The 18,537-nt window shown below is 31.9% G+C and overlaps 2 protein-coding genes across 2 annotated transcripts; one reads left to right on the top strand and one right to left on the bottom strand.

Annotated features, from left to right (window-relative positions):
• Positions 1 to 2,606: 2,606 nt before the first annotated feature.
• Positions 2,607 to 9,925, top strand: LOC134252156 (cell cycle checkpoint control protein RAD9A-like). Its single transcript, XM_062734595.1, has 13 exons — positions 2,607 to 2,759; positions 3,097 to 3,167; positions 3,329 to 3,475; positions 4,095 to 4,209; positions 4,840 to 4,939; positions 5,303 to 5,409; positions 5,747 to 5,853; positions 6,084 to 6,148; positions 6,922 to 7,059; positions 7,567 to 7,677; positions 7,907 to 8,129; positions 9,363 to 9,434; positions 9,758 to 9,925. Exons 1-13 carry the CDS (start codon positions 2,726 to 2,728, stop codon positions 9,878 to 9,880), a joined length of 1,413 nt encoding a protein of 470 aa, XP_062590579.1. The 5' UTR covers positions 2,607 to 2,725; the 3' UTR covers positions 9,881 to 9,925.
• Positions 9,926 to 12,377: 2,452 nt separating this feature from the next.
• On the bottom strand, positions 12,378 to 16,522 carry LOC134251758 (N-lysine methyltransferase KMT5A-like). The gene is made up of 8 exons (XM_062734176.1): positions 16,421 to 16,522; positions 15,023 to 15,081; positions 14,660 to 14,730; positions 14,330 to 14,433; positions 13,661 to 13,751; positions 13,512 to 13,571; positions 13,058 to 13,248; positions 12,378 to 12,839 (listed from the first exon to the last, which is right to left on the bottom strand). Exons 2-8 carry the CDS (start codon positions 15,078 to 15,080, stop codon positions 12,626 to 12,628), a joined length of 789 nt encoding a protein of 262 aa, XP_062590160.1. The 5' UTR covers position 15,081; positions 16,421 to 16,522; the 3' UTR covers positions 12,378 to 12,625.
• Between the last annotated feature and the right edge of the window lie 2,015 nt (positions 16,523 to 18,537).

The following is an 18,537-nucleotide window of genomic DNA, read 5'->3' on the forward strand; positions in this document are numbered from 1 at the left end:
AAAAGTTTTGTTAAAGAATAAAACTATTCCATCTACACTCGGCACACTTTGGCAGATTCATACCTCAGAAAGAAGGTGATGAAATCAGCTGAGTTTGCCGAATGTTCCATTTAATGATTGGTTTAAGCTTCATTTGCACTATGTTTATTTGCTTTTATGTTACAAATTAATCTTTGTTTAAAGCAAGCTGTCTTTTCTGAGTTCATTGTTTAATTTTTTTGGTAATAAATAAGATAAATGCAATGCAAAGAGATGATTTGTACCAAAACTCTTCCCAAAATATTCTACACACCAAAAAAAAAAAAAATCATAGGACTTGATCTTCTGCATTATGTCTCATTTAAAATTTAAATTGAATATATTAAAATTTTAAAATATATGTTCTGTTAAGGCCAGTAATGGTGAGGTGGGATGGTTTTGCCTCAGTTGTGTTTTGATGTTTACAACTTTTTGAATTCAGTAGAGACGTAGTCAGTTCTGGTACAATTTCATGAGAACAATGCATATATAGTATTAGGATTATTCATACCAAAAATACTTTGAAGAAATAGATATTTGAAATAGTAATTTTATGAGTTTTTTCAAATTGAAAAAAAAAATATAAAAATATTCCAAGAATGTAATAAAATTCTAGGATAGTGAAATTTTATATATTCTCATACTGCCTAATTTTTCCATACAATATACTGGAAATAAATTTCTTTGCATTAGAAAAGGAATGCAACTCAAAATGGGCCTCTCTCTTAAAGTATGTGCATATGTATTGTAAAGAAAGTATATTGTATGTATTATGTATTTTTTGTGTATAATCAATCTGGTAGAACTAATACATTCCTGTACATATTGTACATAAAGTATGAGAGTTTACGGAGTGACTACATTTGTATATACTTTAAGTTGTTATATAAAAGTCTATGTGTTTGTCAGGTTAACAACCATACATGTGCCATTGCATTTCACTTTTTTTTTTTAATTCTGAAGTGATTAAATCATTAGATTGATCTTAATCTTACACATAAACTTTTAATTTATTTGTAAGAGAATGTAAATGTTTAAGTAGAACTATATGTGTGTGTTTTATTGTGTCATATGTTTTTTGATTTGTTTTCAGTTTGTATTTTATCATATAAGCGCTTTTGAGAAATTTTATATTAAAAACAGCGCTATACAATTAATATATGTATATAATGATGATAATTATAACCATTTCAAATGTTTTACTTTGATATTTGTGATATTCTTATCAATAAGAAACTGCACACATTCTTCAGATTCAAGAAATAATCAAATTTTACTCTTCCACCTGATTTCAATAAAGAAATATCTATTGGCATCACAAATTGACATTGCAGGTACGATTGAGCCCAGTTGATGCCTTTCTATTCAAACTTTAAGTATAGATGTATTAATTTGCTATAAAATATTTTCAAAGTCATTGCTGTGCCATGTCAGTGTAATTTTACTGGCACTTATTTTAATTTAAAGGTAATTTGTAAAGTTTGGTATGGTATTATGTAATTTTATTTGGGAGAAAGAATGGTTAATTGTTTTATTCTGCTTACCTAAAAGAACTAGTCAAAACTTACTGTCTTAAGAGGAAATAACAACTGTGTATTTGTCTCTATGTATGGTTGGAAAGTTACAAATAAATCCAGGAATTCTTTATCAACTTTTTTTTATATTTATCTATAGTATGGTGAAGAAAGATTTGATTTTTGTTGCTTTTAAAGGTAAAGTTTTTCTTAACCTCACTTGACATTTATAAATCAAAAATGACCTATTATAAGAGTTCTCTCAAAATATGAAAGGGATGTGTCAGATTCTGTGATTGATCTTGAATTCAAAGGGATTTTTCAAAACATGGTAGGAATGAAAATGAATATTGTTTATACACTGTAAATACAACATTGTCTATACTCTTGTATCTAAATATTGAGCTAATGATTAAAGGCCATAGCAATAGACTTCTTCTTTTTGTGAAGAAGTTTTTGAATGACTTATGCTTTTGAGTCATATGAATATGAAAATAAGTCTGCTATGAATGGGGCATGGTTGGTACACACAAACATTCCGATAGAATAATTACTGGAAGACTTGCTCTCCAAAAACTACAAAGACATTAACGATCAGAAATTAGAGCATCTCATTAATATCAATTACTAAGTACAAGCAGAGTGTTTTTAAACAAAATATTTTCATAAATGACCAGTGACAAGGTAAGTAAGTTTACAAGTTCCATTTTTATTGGGGGGGGGGGGGGGGTGCTGTCAATGATGTCAAAAAGCCTCAACTTTAATTTATCATGGGTAATGTATAAATTGTTGAGGTTGTATGTATCAGATATAATTGATTTTGGTAAAATTTTATGATTTCAAATTTTCTTAAGAGTTCTTTATAGCCAATATAGGAATATTTTAAAGTACGGTATTACACCTTGTCTCCAATATATTGTAATTTTGTTTACAGTATACACTTGATTATCTCCTCTACTGCTGATGTCTAGATTTATTGAAATTTAACTAGTTTGAAATTATAAATCGATTTCATACTGTTTTAATAATACCGCTGGGTTAGGGAGTTATTTTTTTTAGAGTTCGACTTCTCTGATGAACGAGTTATCTTGATACCTGCCAAATACAGCATCTCGATCCCGATGCTAATACAGACGATAGAGACTTTTGGGAGGGAAAGGCAAAAAGTATTGAAAGTGTTCCTGTAAATCAAAATGAAGTGTATTATTCCTGGAGTAAACATCAAAGGTATCATTTACAATCATTTACAGTACTTGTTAAAACTCATCAAGACCTCGACTGGGTCAGCAAACAGTAAACATGACCATGGCCAAGTGGCCTTTCTTATACTAGATAATTCGCTATATAACCATGTATTTAACAGTAATTCGATTACAAAAAGGCGGAATGTATACCAAGGATTCATTATATAAACATTTTGTTACAAATATTTTGACCATAATCTTCTTAAATGGTGCATTCATTAATAAAAGGTCCTAAATATTTTAAAAGGCAATGTTTTAAAAAGCAAGGGTTTTGCCTATTCGTTTTATTACTTTATCCACTCCTATCTTTTTTTATATAGTTTTTGGAAGAGCAATTCATTCATTGTCAAAAATAGGAGAGGAGTTATACATAGAACCTCTTGCTCATGGGGTATGTATTGATGAAAACTTTATTGTAAACGTCATGTATGTTATTATATACCGGTATATCTTATGAATATCTGATTTCCATTGATTGAGGCCTAGGACTGCCTAATCTCATTTATTGTAATTATTTAATCACTGTTTTACTCTAACTCTAAACTCTTACAGTTGGCCTTAAGGACTGTCAACTCGTCAAGATCAGCCTATGCTTGTTTCCTGTTTTTCCCGACATTTTTCCAGCACTATGATGATGGCACACCAGAGATTTCATCTCAGGATAGTGAAGACTCCATCAGGTGCAAAATCGCCATGAAGGTCTCTGATTAGGCCAAAATAAAAAATACTCTTGTTTCCTGTCACCCGACCTACCCTACATTTTACCCTCCGACCCTAAAAGTTTTTATTACATTTTCATTTTTTGGGTAACTATTTTTCTAAAATACTGAAGTCGACCAACGATATTTACAGAATTAATACATCACAACTGTACAGGATACCTTTACTTTATAAATCTTGATTAACAAACTTGCTTTGTAAACTGTTAACATATCATTTTCTTGTTATTACATGCTATATGTACTGCATTCATTGAGTTTTGAAAATAAAATTTTTTCTCAAAATAATTTTTTTTCCCTACCTACCGACCCTAATATTTTTGGTCAGGGGACAGGAAACAAGAGTATATTTTCTTTTGGCCTTAAGACTTACATTTTACCATAATTAATAGTAAATCAATTACTAGCATCTTTATTCTAATAACAGTTTTGTTCTTTTTTTAAGATTTTTAAGAAAAATTTAAATTGCAGCATTACACTAATAATAGAGATGGGAAGATATATATTGCTAAGTTTCTCAATTTTATAAAATGTTTTATCGAGAACTGAGATTATATGAATGTACATTCAGTATAACAGTACTATTATGTATTTTTCAGTCTTGTTTGATTGTCTTCAAGTCAATGTCCAATATAGAAAAGACGGTTGAGAAGTGCCAAATTACTCTAAATATGCAAAAGGCAAGACTCATCTTCAAACTGTACTGCAAACACGGTATGTTTAAAGCTGTAAATTTTTCAAAATTATAATAGTTTTAGTTTGAAATACTTGTACATTATAAACTGATGAATAGGCATGCATACATGTAAGTTACATGTATGTATAAGAATCTCTGTGAATGGCAACTTAATTCAGTTCTTTGTCAGTTGTATTTTAATTTAGATATTTTAATAGATTAAGATATCAATTTTTGTAATGAAAGTTTTGAGTAATTTATAGTTGCTTAATACTTACTTTGATGGCTTATTGCTATCTGTTTTCATATGTTGTAATTTGGCATGAGCTGTCCATTGATAGCATATTGGGATTTTGACCTTAACTTTACATCTAATCAAATTAAACTTTAAATGAACCTATGACTATATAATGTAGACTAAGATTTGAAGAAGTCAAAGCAGACAAATTTTAAGTAAATGAGAACTCAAAACTAGGCTCCTTTACCAAGTTTAATGTTTACAAATTAGAAAATGTTATGAAGATTTTACATGTGAGTTAAAAAAAACAACATTGAATCAAATGATGCTAATAAAAATCTTTTCTTTCAAATCATTGCCACTGAATAAGAATATACCAATATGTTCAAATAATCAAGAGAGTCACAGACATGAATGCTTTTTTTTTCAGGAATTGTGAAGACACACAATTTAGCCTTCATAGAATGTGAAACATTACAAGCAGTGTTCTCAAAAGATATGTGTCCAAATCAGCTGACAGCACAACCAAGGTAGGCTGAGTGTGGGGCTACTTTGAGGGGATTTCAGTAGTATAATGCAAATCTCATGGTGACCTATTGTATAAAATCTCCTGGATCATGTTAAGCCTTATGCTTTTAACTTTTGTGGTGATCTGTAGCAAGTTCATTTTCTGTTACATAATATTTTTTATATAGTTATATCTACATTGCAGGCAGCTTTTTATTTCTGTAAGCTAACCAATTCATGTATCCTAGACAATAACCTCAAGAAGCAGACAAGAAATTTTAACTTGTTTATTTTTCCTCATTATCAGTCACACATTTTGATATATTTCTCACCTGCACATATAAGTATTTTACATTAATTTAATTAATGTCTTTACTGTGTTGTAGACTGCTATGTGATACAGTGGTGAATTTCCAGTCAAATCAGGAGGAGGTCACTCTGATTGTCTCTCCTGAGAAGATTTCATTAAAGAATTATACTGATGATGAACCAGGTGAAAATGTTCTTATAAATTTCCTAGTCAGTAGTGTTAGATATTGTTGTTCATATTTCTGACTTAGCCTACTAGTTTTTAGAACAGCGTTGATTAATCTTAGACCTTGTTTTAGTTTCCAAATTTAAAGAGTTTGTGAAAAGATGACCAGATAATAAGTGAACAGGTATACATTAGAAAGAAATGTGTTCTTGATAGAGTAGACCATGTCATCTTTTGATATAAAAAAATGTATTTTATGGTAACCAAGTTTTACAGTGTCAATTAAATAATCTCAAACAATAAAATAAATATGTACAGTCACATTCCAATTGTATTGGAATCTTATGATTTTCAGACCCTACCAAAATCGTCCATACTGTCCTAAATCTAGATCCAGATGAATTTGATAATTGTCAGATAGGAGTGGACACAGATATCACCTTCTGCCTAAAGGAGTTCAGGGTATGTTAGTTTGTATAATGATCACTGCATACTGACTTGTCTCTGTTTTATGCTGAGTAAAATTTGTTTTCATGCTAAAATCATGAGAAGTCACTACCAAGAACTTATGAATGTAGTAAATCTTCTACACTGTATCTTATTACATAGGTAAAAAAAAATTTAATTATAAAAATAAGATTTTACAAAGAGCATTTTTTTTATTCAATTCTAAGTACATTTATTTCTCACAGGCAGTCCTTGCATTTGCAGAAATCACAGCTATGCCAATAAATATCAAGTTTGAAACCTCAGGAAGGTAATTTTTTACTTATCCTTTTTGTGTGTATTTGTATTTCAGGAATTGAAGATAAAAATCAAAATGTAAGAATAAAAATTGAAGTTATATCAGACTTTAAATGCTCATATATAGTGATGGAGGTGTCCGTTCATACATCTGTAACACTTGGGATATGTATCTCTTATCCTCCAACTTGTCCCATACTGCTGAATAAAATTTATTGAGACCTTCACAGAGTCTATAATATCTAGTGAAAATTGCACCTCCTGTTTTATGTTCAAATCAGACAGATATTTGGTGTTTCATTTGGCAAAAAAATCTTCCTATTATAATTCGGGGAACCCATTTCTTTTCCTAACTCCTACCTTTTTGCATGGAATAAAATTTAGTGAGACTTTCTTAAACACTGTTATATTTCATTAAACAGCTATAGCGCTGTGCACCTCCTATTTAACATTTTAGTTGGAGAGATATTTGGGGTGGAAACCTAACAAAAAATAGATTTTGCCATTATGACCATTATACGGGACCACGGGATACTGTAAACCAATTTTTATTCGCGTGCGAGAAATTTTCTCGAAGTTCACGAGAGTCTGGTAATCGCGAATATTTCTCGCCGCGAACAAGTCCTGAAAGTGTCTTTGTCTATTAACAACAGATCAAAAAAGGCTTGATCGTGAAAATTAATCGTCTAGTTTAACCTCGGTAAATCGCGAAATAAAGTCGTCGCGAATAAAAGTTGGTTTACAGTATCATTTTGTGAGTTTAAAGTACCATTATTGTTATTTCAGACCAGTGGTGTTGAGTATTGATGCTGACAGTGCTTTTGAAGCTAATTTTGTGTTGGCGACGTTGGCAGAATCTCACTCCCAGTCAGGAAATACGTCCTCCCACACAACACAACACACACTGCAGAATGGGGCATGCAGGTCAGATTACTTTCACTTTCATTTCACTGAATTGTTTTCTGTTTTTGCTATGATTTGTTGATTTAATTAATACAGTGGTTGCATAGTTTGGATTTAGTAAGTGCTTAGTAAGAATCACAATACATAGAAGAATTAAATACAGTGTAGTACATAATCTTTGTTAAAATTTGGGTCACTTGAGAAATGAGTTCAAAGTTTCAGTACAGGAAAATATATTTTTAGAAAATTATGAAACAAAGCATCAGTTTCTTATATCTATTTGAAAAGATTCACTTTTCAAATAAATACAAGAAACTGATTTAAAGGTAAAGCAAGTAATATCCTGTGAAGTAAGAGAGGGTAGGGGAAGTAAGTGTATAAACTTGATAATATACAACTTTTCTGAGGATGAAGACTAAGTACATTGTATTTATACCCATATTTACCAGGTACCATTGCATTCTTCTTCTTTAATGACTTTTTTTTTTAAAAATTCTCTGATTACAATATGCAATTAAACTTGTATAGCTCTGCTATGAAATCCCAATCAAGAAGAACAAAAAAGACACAGAGAGGTCAACATCAACATCATATGAATAAATCAAACAACAGCAATGACTCACATCTAAATGGACACAGGTACATGTAATAACAAGTTGGCAATCAAATGAAAAAAACTAAATGATTAATTGAAGGTAGCATGCTTTAAATAAATTTCCATTCAGATTAGACCAGTTAATTTTTTGTATGACATTTCAATATGTACCATTTGTATTTTCATTAACCATGCAAAATTTCAGGGAAACATTGTGGTGAATGAGTTTGTTGTTTAAATTCATGTTTTGTATTTATTCATCATTGCACACAGAAATGATCACCACAAGAATTTATTCTCAAAAGAAGATTTTGATGATGAGATACGTGTACCCAACATATTAAAAGCTGCCGGAAATTCATCAACAGAGAAAAATGACACAGATAGAGTATTCGAGGCAGAGAGTGTGTTTGCCCGACACAGCAACCAACCCACGTCACAGTTATCTACCTCCAGTAGTTACAGAAGTCCTGTCATACCTAACCAACTACACAAGGTCATGAGTTATCATTGTCTTCCTCTTAAGTACAAGAATAAAATAGTGAATTTTCACTTTAAATTTTCTCAAGATTACAAAGGTTTATTATCTTATTTGGTTACAAACAACATTCTTTTTTTGTCAATTTCTGTCTCTAAAATCTCATTCAATCTAAAATAAAAGTACTTGTGTCAGAAAAGCATTATGAAATAAAAGGGGAGGATAAGCCATTAAGATACTAGTATCCAAAGTAATATGGCAGACTTAAAATAACATGACATGTATATCACTCAGATTTTAAATAGTTCTTAGCATAGCTTTTACTATAGTGTGGGATCACATAAAAAAAAAGTTTGATAAAATTTGTTGATGTGAAAGATATGACTTGAGCATAGCTGCAATAATGTATCCCTCTCCCTTTTTTGAATTGGCTCGCGTAGCGAGCTAATCCTTGTCGACATAGCCGTTTCAGAGGGATAACAGTTTCAGAGCTGTAAAATTTTTCATGCATTCATCAAGGTGATCCATACGCCAAAGATAATAGTTCTAGCAAAACATGCTTTGGTTAGAGTTATTGTATAAACTTAAGAGGTAAAAACTGTATAAAATTCCATACTGTAACATTATTTATACCTTCATGCTTTTAAAAAAAGTTTTGATTAAATACCTGTAAGATGTACAATTACTGCGTATGAATATGTTCAAAAATGTTAGGTGGATCTAATCTTCCCATCTGAAGTTTATTTATAATTGACCTAGAATACTCCCTAACACAAACACCTGCTGCTCCCTCATTAGCTGCAGCAAGTTGTTGTTCAAAATCTATTTTTAGAATCCAGATATGCTGTGGGAATCTTTAACCTAATAATTCCATAACACTGACCACTTCAGCTAATGTGCTGAAATTCATTATAGAATCCAGTCAAAATAATACGGAAGCCCATTAGTGCCAACCTGTATTTATAAAGGAAAAGCAATGTACACTTTATTTATGAACCGAACATGGATCAGACATATAATATTTAATCTCTTAAGATGCAAAATAAACTGAATATATGAAGGTATTGTGCCCAGGTGTATGAAAAAGCTCAAATTGACTCGAGCGAGTCAACTCGCAGGCCCTTCAGGCCTTTGTTTAAAAGAAAATATCATGATGATATTTTTAAAAAATCAGAGAGGGCTTCATTTATTGCAGTTAAGGTGACCAGTGATAAGGGCCTTTGGTTTCTATGTTTCTCCATTCTTGTTTAGAGCCTGGTTGAAGATGTTGATATGGAAGAGGAAGAAGACGAGCCAGTTCCTGGAACACCACCAAAGAAAAAAGTAAGTAGTAAAACTGGATTCCAATAAAGGGTGGAATTCACGGCCAAATGGATTGCACAGGCATTGGATTAAACAGTTTTTACCAAGCTTTAAAAATGTTAACTTTTCACAATACCTTATACCTTTACCTAATGTCAGTAAATATATAAACTTATCTTTTAATACAATTTTGCAGGCATTTCCTTAAACATTTTATAACATATTGATTAATATATATTTAGAAGGGGCTAAAAATAATGCAGGATCAAGCATGTATCTTGATATTGAGGTTTTCCGTATGCACATGAGTTTCTTTTATGTTAAGTATTTGTATTGTTTTTCAGTTTCGGTCCATGTTTTTTGGCATGTCCCAGGCCAGCAGTACAGCCTCCCAGGGGACTCAGGCGGCCAGGGTCCCCCCACACCCCCAAGTTCTGGTGGAAGACACTGATGAAGAGGATGATTAAAATGTTATGTCTTTTATATCATTAACTTTGTTTTAATAAAATATCTGTTATATATGATCATAGATTGATATACCTTTTTTGTTGTGAACACTAGCATAGATACTTTTAATAGGACGTATTCTCCCAATGAGTTATTTCCCTTGACCGCCATCTTGGTGATCAACCTGGTAATTTTTCCTTTGTCTTACCAAATTTAAGAGGTTGTAGCAGAAATATTAGGAGAAAAATCTTTATGGGAAAAAAAATTTTGAAATAAAGGAGGAGGCTCTATAACTAATATATGTTTTTCAGAAGAAAAAAATCCTTCCTGCCACACTTGTACAATTGCCACAGTATAAAAAGTTCAAGTTGGTTGAATAATGAAGGAATATGTTCACCTCTAATTATTATGGTGGCCAACAGGAAGTAACGCCTTAAATTTGGGCCTGCTGAAAACTATCTACGCATAAACAAGAGGCCCATGGACCACATCGCTCACCTGAGTAACTGGCCATTTTGTTCTTGAACAGAACACTTGCCCAGGTTGCTTCCACATAAGTTCCAGCTTTTCTAGCCTAGTGGCTCTTGAGAAATTTCAATGACACCAACCTATCTTTGTCTTTTCTAGATTATCTCCCTTTGGAAGGGGATGGACCTTCATTTTATTTAAACTCCCCTTCACCCAGTGATGCTTTGCACCAAGTTTGGTTAAAATTTGCTCAGTGGTTCTTTAGAAGTTGAAAATATGAAAAATTTACAGACGGACACTTTCAGCTCAAGTGAGCTTAAAAAAAAATTAGATTGATTTTACCCACAGGGGCCAGTAACATACTGTTTTTGATTTTACGTAATCACTATATTCTTTTTGTATACATATAGTGATTACGTAAAATCAAATACAGTATGTTACAGGCCCCTGTGATTTTACCCTGTTGAAATTGAAAATCTTGATTCAGATAAGCTTTGTCGCCCATTGACCTCATTAAACATCTTGTTTAAGAGCATGATTTTATTGTTCAGTCAAGATATTTGTGAAAAGTGATACCCCTTTATGAAAAATCATGTCAACAGTTAAAGTAACTCAAATGCAAGTTAAATTCTAAGGTCAAGTAATTAAAGTTATAACTACAAGTACTGTGCGCACTGAGCTCACTAAATGTTACCCCCACCTCCCATATGATTATAACAGCAAAGTTTATGTTTTCCTCAGAGACCCAAAAGAAGTGTCAGATCAAAAAGTAGAATAGGAGGTGCACAATGGCATTATATTATAAAGAATCTGAAAATATTAAATTTATTCTGTTGAATAGGAGGAGTTGCGGATAAGAGATGGGTACCCTTCAATATTATAGAAAGACTGGCATTATCCATGTTTTGCTATGGGAAATCCAAAATATGTGTCCAATCAAAAAGTAAAAAGGAGGTCACATTGCACCATGTAACATAGATTCTGTGAAAGTTTCATTAAATTTCATTCAGTGGTGAAAGAGGAGTTGCACATAAGAGATGGGTACCCTAAGGTGTAAAAGATGTACCGACATTCTGACCAATATGTACCCTCCCACTTTTCAGCGGTGGGTATAATCAAAGAAAGGTGTCCTGTCACAAGGAAAACACTGGTGGAAAAAAAGCCCTAGTGTCAGCCATTAAAAAATGATGGCCAAATTTTTCAAAAGCAAGTCGAATACTAATGTCAAAGGGTTGATATTGTGAGTACCCAAGGGTAAGTCTTTCCACCAAGACTAGACCTGTGAAATATAAAAGCCCTAGCACTAACCATTCAAAATTTATTGCCACGGATCATTTTTTTTAAAAGTATGCCAAACTCCAAGATAAAGGGATGATTTACCAAAGGGATGATACATCTGAGAAATATGGAAGCCCCTGCACTTATTAAAAGTTATACTCCGAGACCCGAAATACACTGTGTATCCAAATGTGTATTCATAAGTTATCGGGGGTTATTTACAACTGGAGCCCTTGAGAATAGACAATGGAGAGCTCTGTTAGAGACTAGGGATGGGTATCGCCAAAAATTTCGTATCGCGATATATCACGATTTTTTCTCCACAATATCACGATAATATCATGATATTTTTAAAAGCAGTTTTTACAATGATTTTATATGAAAAGTCATTATTTTTCTAAAAAATATGCTAGAAAAACAAAATTTTACTTTCTTGAAATTTTTATGTATATAAAATCAATTACGTTTGGACGGTAAGATGCCGTTCTTTTCACTTTTTACAACATTTTTTATACTTTCTGTAATTGTTATTGAAAGATTGAACAAATAAATGAATAATTTTGGACTTTATAATATGTACCTAAAGACCGGTATTTAGGTCTCCGTATCACGATACGTATCACGCAACAAAAAATCGCGATATACCGGTATACCGATAAAATCGCACATCCCTATTAGAGACTAAAATAAAATGCATAAAATCCTCTGCTTGTTAATCAGCAAAGTGAAAGCACTACAGTAATATGATGTAAAAGAACACTTTAGCATTGCTAATTTTTAATCTTGTAATTTCTTGATGATCATGTAAAATGTACATGTATACATAACAGCAATTTTAACAGCTAGATACTAGCTTGTTCAAAATGATGACATGTATGCACAAATGACACAGTAACAGTAGTATTACATAATGCTATTTACATCATGGACTGAATCTTAACAAATTAAATCTAATGGAATTCAAATTACATTTGAAGAGAAAATTCAATACACAACCACACTCAGTATATAAATCACTGTTAAAATTTGAGCCATGGATGAGATTCTAAGGATTCCTTTTTTCTGTCCCCGTAATCATATAAGAGTTCCTCTCCCACAGAAATGTCTCTGGAAGCCATGAGCATGAGGTAGGGTCGGGCATTAATCTCCGTGAGCTTTGTATGACAATTTCCTGACGTTTTACTGTGGTTTATGAGACGTCCTAATCTTCCACTTTCAGCTGTTGCATCAATGCTAAAATAGAAGCAGAAGTTTCATGTTTTTGAATATTTTTTTTAACAGATTTGTTTGACATTAACCTTGACAAGAAGCCCAGGGGCTACAACTCTCAACTTAGCTTCTTCTAAAAAGTAAATGTTATTTTATATATAGTTATTTTACTCGTGGAAAATTTTTTTTTGTATGTTTTCCATCCACAGATTCTTGCATTTTTAATAAATCTGAAAATTTACCAGTAGTGTCTGTTTTTGTGAACAAAGTAGTACATGTAACACCCGAATTGTGGATTTTCAGAATACTCCTTTTCTCGTTGCTTTGCTGTGGAAAGATCTATCAGGTCCCCTGCATATTCCACCACAAAATCTCCTCGTAAAAATTTCCTGGTGGCAACGACTCCTCTACCTTTTTCTCCCAAAGTAGCAACCTACCAAGAATTTCAATAAATGTATTGAATACTCTATCCATAAACACTCAAATACTGTTAAAACATACTACTCTGTTAAAACATACTACTCTCTTTCTCTTTTAAATTTACAATTTACTTGAATTTTCTTGCAAATAGAATGAGTTAATTCTGGAATTGTTTTATGTTATTATGCTTATAAAGCATAATAAAGGTAAGTTGCTCAATACAAGTTCCTGTATAAAGTGGCTTTATATACTGATTAACAGAAATTTATGCATTACCTCTAATCCTTCCTCCACATTATTTAATATCTTTTCTTCAAGTTCTGCACGTTTTTCTTTCTTAAAAATTGAAATTGAAAAAATTATTTTTATTTACTTGGTGCATGTAACATAAACTAGAAATTAGAATATTATTCTTTGTTCCATACCTCTATTTCTGACTTTGGTTTGCGACAGCTTCTACGTACTGGAAAATAATCAGTCAACAGCTTGTTGTCTAGGCCAGTTTCTATCAATTTTCTAAAATACAACCAAAAACAATTTAATATCTTTACCTCCTGAGGGAGAGGGCTAAAATAGGCTTTGCCTGCTGTCCAATTCCATTCACTTTTATTTGTGAATAAAATTTTGTAAAAAAAAAAAATTAATTCCTCCTGATAAAATAATTTTACAAATCAAATAAAATTTGTATTCTCCAACAAACTAAAATGAAAATTTGATAAAATATAACAAATCATGTCTTGAACATTCAAACCTTTCTTTTTTTAAATTTTAATTTGGGTGTACAATCATAAAACACATTGTCACTTAATCTTTAAAATCCACAATTTAATATCTTTTACCTCAAATATTTAATTTGCAAGAAAGCCTGTCTAGGCCTGACCTGTATTATCTTTCAACCTTAAGCATGTATTTGATATTCGAGCAGTATCTTTAGCCTGTGTTCTGGTGAGCTAATGAGACTGATTGGATTTTATATATTATTTTATAGTTTAAAGGCTTGTGATTGAATCCTGGGTTTAATCCAACACATTTATCCCTTTTTCTAAAGCAATATATGTGGTTTTGGCACTTGTTTTGTTCAACACACATCTTACTTTTTTCTATTCATCCTGGCCCTTGGTGAGTTGACGGTCATCACTGGTTTGCCTGTTTTGTTGATTCCCTTCCTATCACTACAAGGTGTTGCAAAGGAATTTGACTGAAATAATTAAATTAAAAGCTGTTTACTAGTACACTCATTTCATATATAACATTTAAAAAAATATATAAAAATCATCAAACATTTTTCCTTTATTTTAAATATCAAAATATGATTCAGAACACCATTTGAATATTAGTCATTTGTTTATAACTCCAAAGTTGCTTTGAAATTCAGAAAACACATATCAGTACTTTTATAAATACTAGCTGATAACTAAACTTACATTCAATTCTACTTTACAAGGGGTGAAACACTTGGAATCAGATTTATCATTTTCCATACAATTCTTCTTTCCTAAAAAATGAATTTAACAATTTAGATAAAGGAATCAACCATTTACTCTCATTTTTCCCCACTTTACTTTCCACTAGTACATATGATATAAAAGACAATTAGCAATGTATTTGATTTAGCAGATTCTGTTTTCCACCAAAATCGCTAAATAGAATAGTCCGCTAAATATAATACCTTTATAGAATATTGAGATATTGATGTTACAATGCTATTATCACCATGATCACTTAACCATGCTTCACTCTGAATGTTAATAAATGCATGCATGCATGTCAATGAAAATATCATATACCTGGACTGGTCAAGTATGCTGTGATCTTAGATGAATCTGTTTTTTCATTGTTCTCCATTCTATAAGAGAAATTTATATTAATAAGTACACATAAACATATCTGTCTGCTCATTCAAATTTTCTGAAAATCTTAATTTAAATGGTCAAGGTGAAAATAAGGCAATTGGACAGGTGTATTTCACTGCTTGTCTATGGTGGTACCAGACATGCAGTTTGGTTTGAAAGGTATCTGTTTTGTATTCAAGGGCTCATATCTTTTTTTAAAGGCTAGTCTCTATGCTCTTTTATTTCTTCCTTTTGTTTCCGTTCATTAGAGTGAGATGTAGGAAATGCAATGCACTGTAGGGCTGGGACGATATATCGAGAAATCTATGAGGATGATACGCATATCGATACGTATTAAAAAAAATCGAAATATCACCCCAAAAAATCTTACTTCTATTTTTCTTTGTTTAATTAGCATTTGGGGTTTAATATATAAGACAAATAAGCTAAATATAAACATACTAGATATGAAATAAATAATAATTAACAACACCTGAGTTAAATATTTTTGTTTTACAACATATTATAAAGCAACTATTCTGAATAAATTAAATTATTTGCAAAGAAATAATTTGATTATTTCAATGCAAAAAAAGATTTTATAAGCAATTAAACATATCGTATCGTGGGTCAAATATCGTGATACGTATAGATATAGAAAAAGTTGTATCGTCCCAGCCCTAATGGACTGCATTATTTACATTATCAAACCCAGACCCCCAGGTAGTCTCTGGTAACAGATGCTTCACTGGGCCAATTAAGCTATTCGATCACAATCCTATTTTAAGTTAGTTAAATTTTTTAAAAATATCTATCATTTATTCCTCTAAAACGTCAATGTCTTTGCTTAAATAACCAACTATGTTTTAAATTTTTTCAAGTCAAGGTGCTCTTGTGAGCCGGATGGCATGAATCCATCTAACAGACACATGAAAACCTTGAGAAAAACAATTCCTGATGTCTTTGGCAAAAAAGACAATTAAAAAGAAGGAACAGGGAGAAGGGAATGGTGGACTAGCTGATAGCTCATATATCCGTAATAGACCATATGGGTCCATGTTCAAATATCTGGTTTGGTTTTACAGTTTCAGCCTTTTCACATTTTCTGTTTGAAGTGTTTCAAAACCTAATGCCTGCCCTTTTGTATCAATTTCCCCTTCTATTGGGCTAAAACATGCAAATCTTGCTGGTAATATAAGATAACAAACACTGTTGATGGTTTTACAAGGGACATTCTATAGACTGTATACATGTCCGTGATATGTTATTGCGAGTCAACATAACTGAACAAACAATGGTGAAGAAAACAAATAAATTAAGAATATGAATGATAACATATCATAGTGTTCCAACCTTCTCCTACAGCGGCTGTAGCTTGTTTTCAACTTTCAAGTCCGCGAAAGCTTCTGCTACACATAACGCTTCTGTGATTGGTCAGTTTTCTGTTAGGGGGCGGTATAATGTCCAGATAGTATAATGCCCTGTAATGAACCTTTGTCACTCAAGTACCTACAAAAAATTCTTTTAACTGATTATAATTCAAATATGAAATTCATTTTCAGTAAGATTTATGAGAAAAAAAGTGAAAATAATTCTTATTAATATTTCTCTACAAGACAAATAAAATTTACAGGGTATAATGTTATAATGTGGGGTATAATGACCTGATGAGACCTATAACTATACATTTATAATTTTATATATTTAAAATAAAAATCATTCAATGCATTGGATTAAAAATATTATCATTATTATTTAACATTTCACCCTTGGTACCAAATACCCCGATATTAAGGGGGGGGGGCCATAGCGGCCTTGACTTGCTGGGCGCGGGTACAAAAAAATCTTAACCTTCATATCTTTGACATCTTTGACTTTTCATATCAATTTTACACGGATCTGCGTTTTCAAGTGGCCACCAATGTAACTAATGGCTGGTTAAGTATATACATTTTTTTTTATTAACTATGCAAATAGGGGGGGGGGGGGGGTTCCGGACCACCCACTAGGCCAGTGGCGGATCCAGAAGTTCATGTGGGGGGGGGGGGGGGGTTTGAGGCCCAAGGGGCCCAAGGGGGAGGGAATGGGAGGGGGTGTCCCCCTCCCATAGTTGGAAATTTTGTTTTAAATGGTTCTAAATGGTGCATTTTCCAGCATTTTAGGGGTACTTTTTGTAGCTTTTTTAAAGACCGATCATCACAAATTTTTGATAAAATGTTTTCAGTTTAATTTAACTTTAACACAAGACTTTAGACTTTGCTTTAAAGTCATATATGGCGTAACTGATCAAAAAAATATATTTTTGAAAAATACAAAATTAAGTAAAGAAATATAGTTAATACATTTAAATCAAAACTTTTCAAACAATTCTGAACACGGAGAACACCTCGTTTTTTCGTCTAATAATACGATTTTATCTTCTCTGTATTGTGTTATTTAAATCTTTTGTATTTTCTTCCGAGACGGAGAAAATTCCGAGAACCCAAATTAAATTGTGATATCTTTATAACGCAATTGACTTAGATTTTGTAATTTACGGAAAAGTTCTATCTTTATATAAAGTAATGATACAAATAATAAGTTCTTATAATTTTAGTCTAATAATTTTCATTTCAAATACGCCATATATGGCTTTAAAAAAATGTTAAATCTGACAATTTTAGAAAAGCAAGCAGTTGACTTCAAGTTGTCTTAGTTTACTTTAAATGCACCTAGAATTAATTTAGTTCTATGTCAAGCTGACTTCCAAGATACAACTAATGTGCAAATTTTTAAACACTAAAAAAATTAAAAATTGAATTCTTTTCAGAATCCCTAACTTGTGCTTTTCAACTTACTTGAGTATATACTGTCAATATGATTTGGAATATAAACACACGTGTACAGTTAATGAAATTTCAAACTGTCTTAACTGAAGAAAAAATTTACATAAACTGGAGAATCTGTCAAAACTAGAGGGGTTTGCTAAGCCAACCTGGTTTTGTAAAAAAAATATATTAATTTAACTTAAAACGGTAAAAAAAAACTGAATAATAGTTTATTCATAGTTTAAAAAACATGCATTTTATCAGCAAAAGAATATTACTGAGCAGCACCGTAACTATGCAGTTTTCTGTTGTTGGTACCTTACTACATTGTACTGTGATCTTGTGACTTCACTAGATGCACAGACTACCCGATGTCTAAGGCACTCTCTCTGTTGATTACCTGTGTATTGTGTGCGTTCAAGCGGAAAGAGATCTCCTGTTACGTAGTGGATGTATATTTCACAGTTGTACAAACAAAGGCTTTATGTTTATTAGAGTCTTATCAATGCAACAAAATGACACTTGTTAAAAAAAAAAATATCAATGAGCGGGGGGTGGGTTTCCCGAACCCAACCCCCCAACCCCCCTGAATCCGCCCTTGTAGGCCTGGGGGCCATAAAACATAGATCAAAGTAAGCTCATCTAAGTTTTATGGTCCCAGCC

Source organism: Saccostrea cucullata, unplaced genomic scaffold, assembly GCF_032062105.1.
Source record: "Saccostrea cucullata isolate Sc308-1 unplaced genomic scaffold, CSIRO_AGI_Scuc_v1 ctg1, whole genome shotgun sequence".
NCBI classification, from domain to species: domain Eukaryota; kingdom Metazoa; phylum Mollusca; class Bivalvia; order Ostreida; family Ostreidae; genus Saccostrea; species Saccostrea cuccullata.

What these genes read in the sequence shown, in the direction of transcription:
- LOC134252156 (XM_062734595.1), top strand. Translation starts at nt 2,726, where the DNA reads ATGAAGTGTATTATTCCTGGAGTAAACATCAAAG. An exon ending in TCCTGGAGTAAACATCAAAG is followed by an intron (nt 2,760 to 3,096) that starts GTATCATTTACA and finishes TTTTTTATATAG; the next exon opens with TTTTTGGAAGAGCAATTCAT. An exon ending in GGTGCAAAATCGCCATGAAG is followed by an intron (nt 3,476 to 4,094) that starts GTCTCTGATTAG and finishes TGTATTTTTCAG; the next exon opens with TCTTGTTTGATTGTCTTCAA.
- LOC134251758 (XM_062734176.1), bottom strand. Translation starts at nt 15,080, where the DNA reads ATGGAGAACAATGAAAAAACAGATTCATCTAAGATCACAGCATACTTG. An exon ending in CTTGTAAAGTAGAATTGAAT is followed by an intron (nt 14,434 to 14,659) that starts GTAAGTTTAGTT and finishes TAATTATTTCAG; the next exon opens with TCAAATTCCTTTGCAACACC. An exon ending in AACCAAAGTCAGAAATAGAG is followed by an intron (nt 13,572 to 13,660) that starts GTATGGAACAAA and finishes TCAATTTTTAAG; the next exon opens with AAAGAAAAACGTGCAGAACT.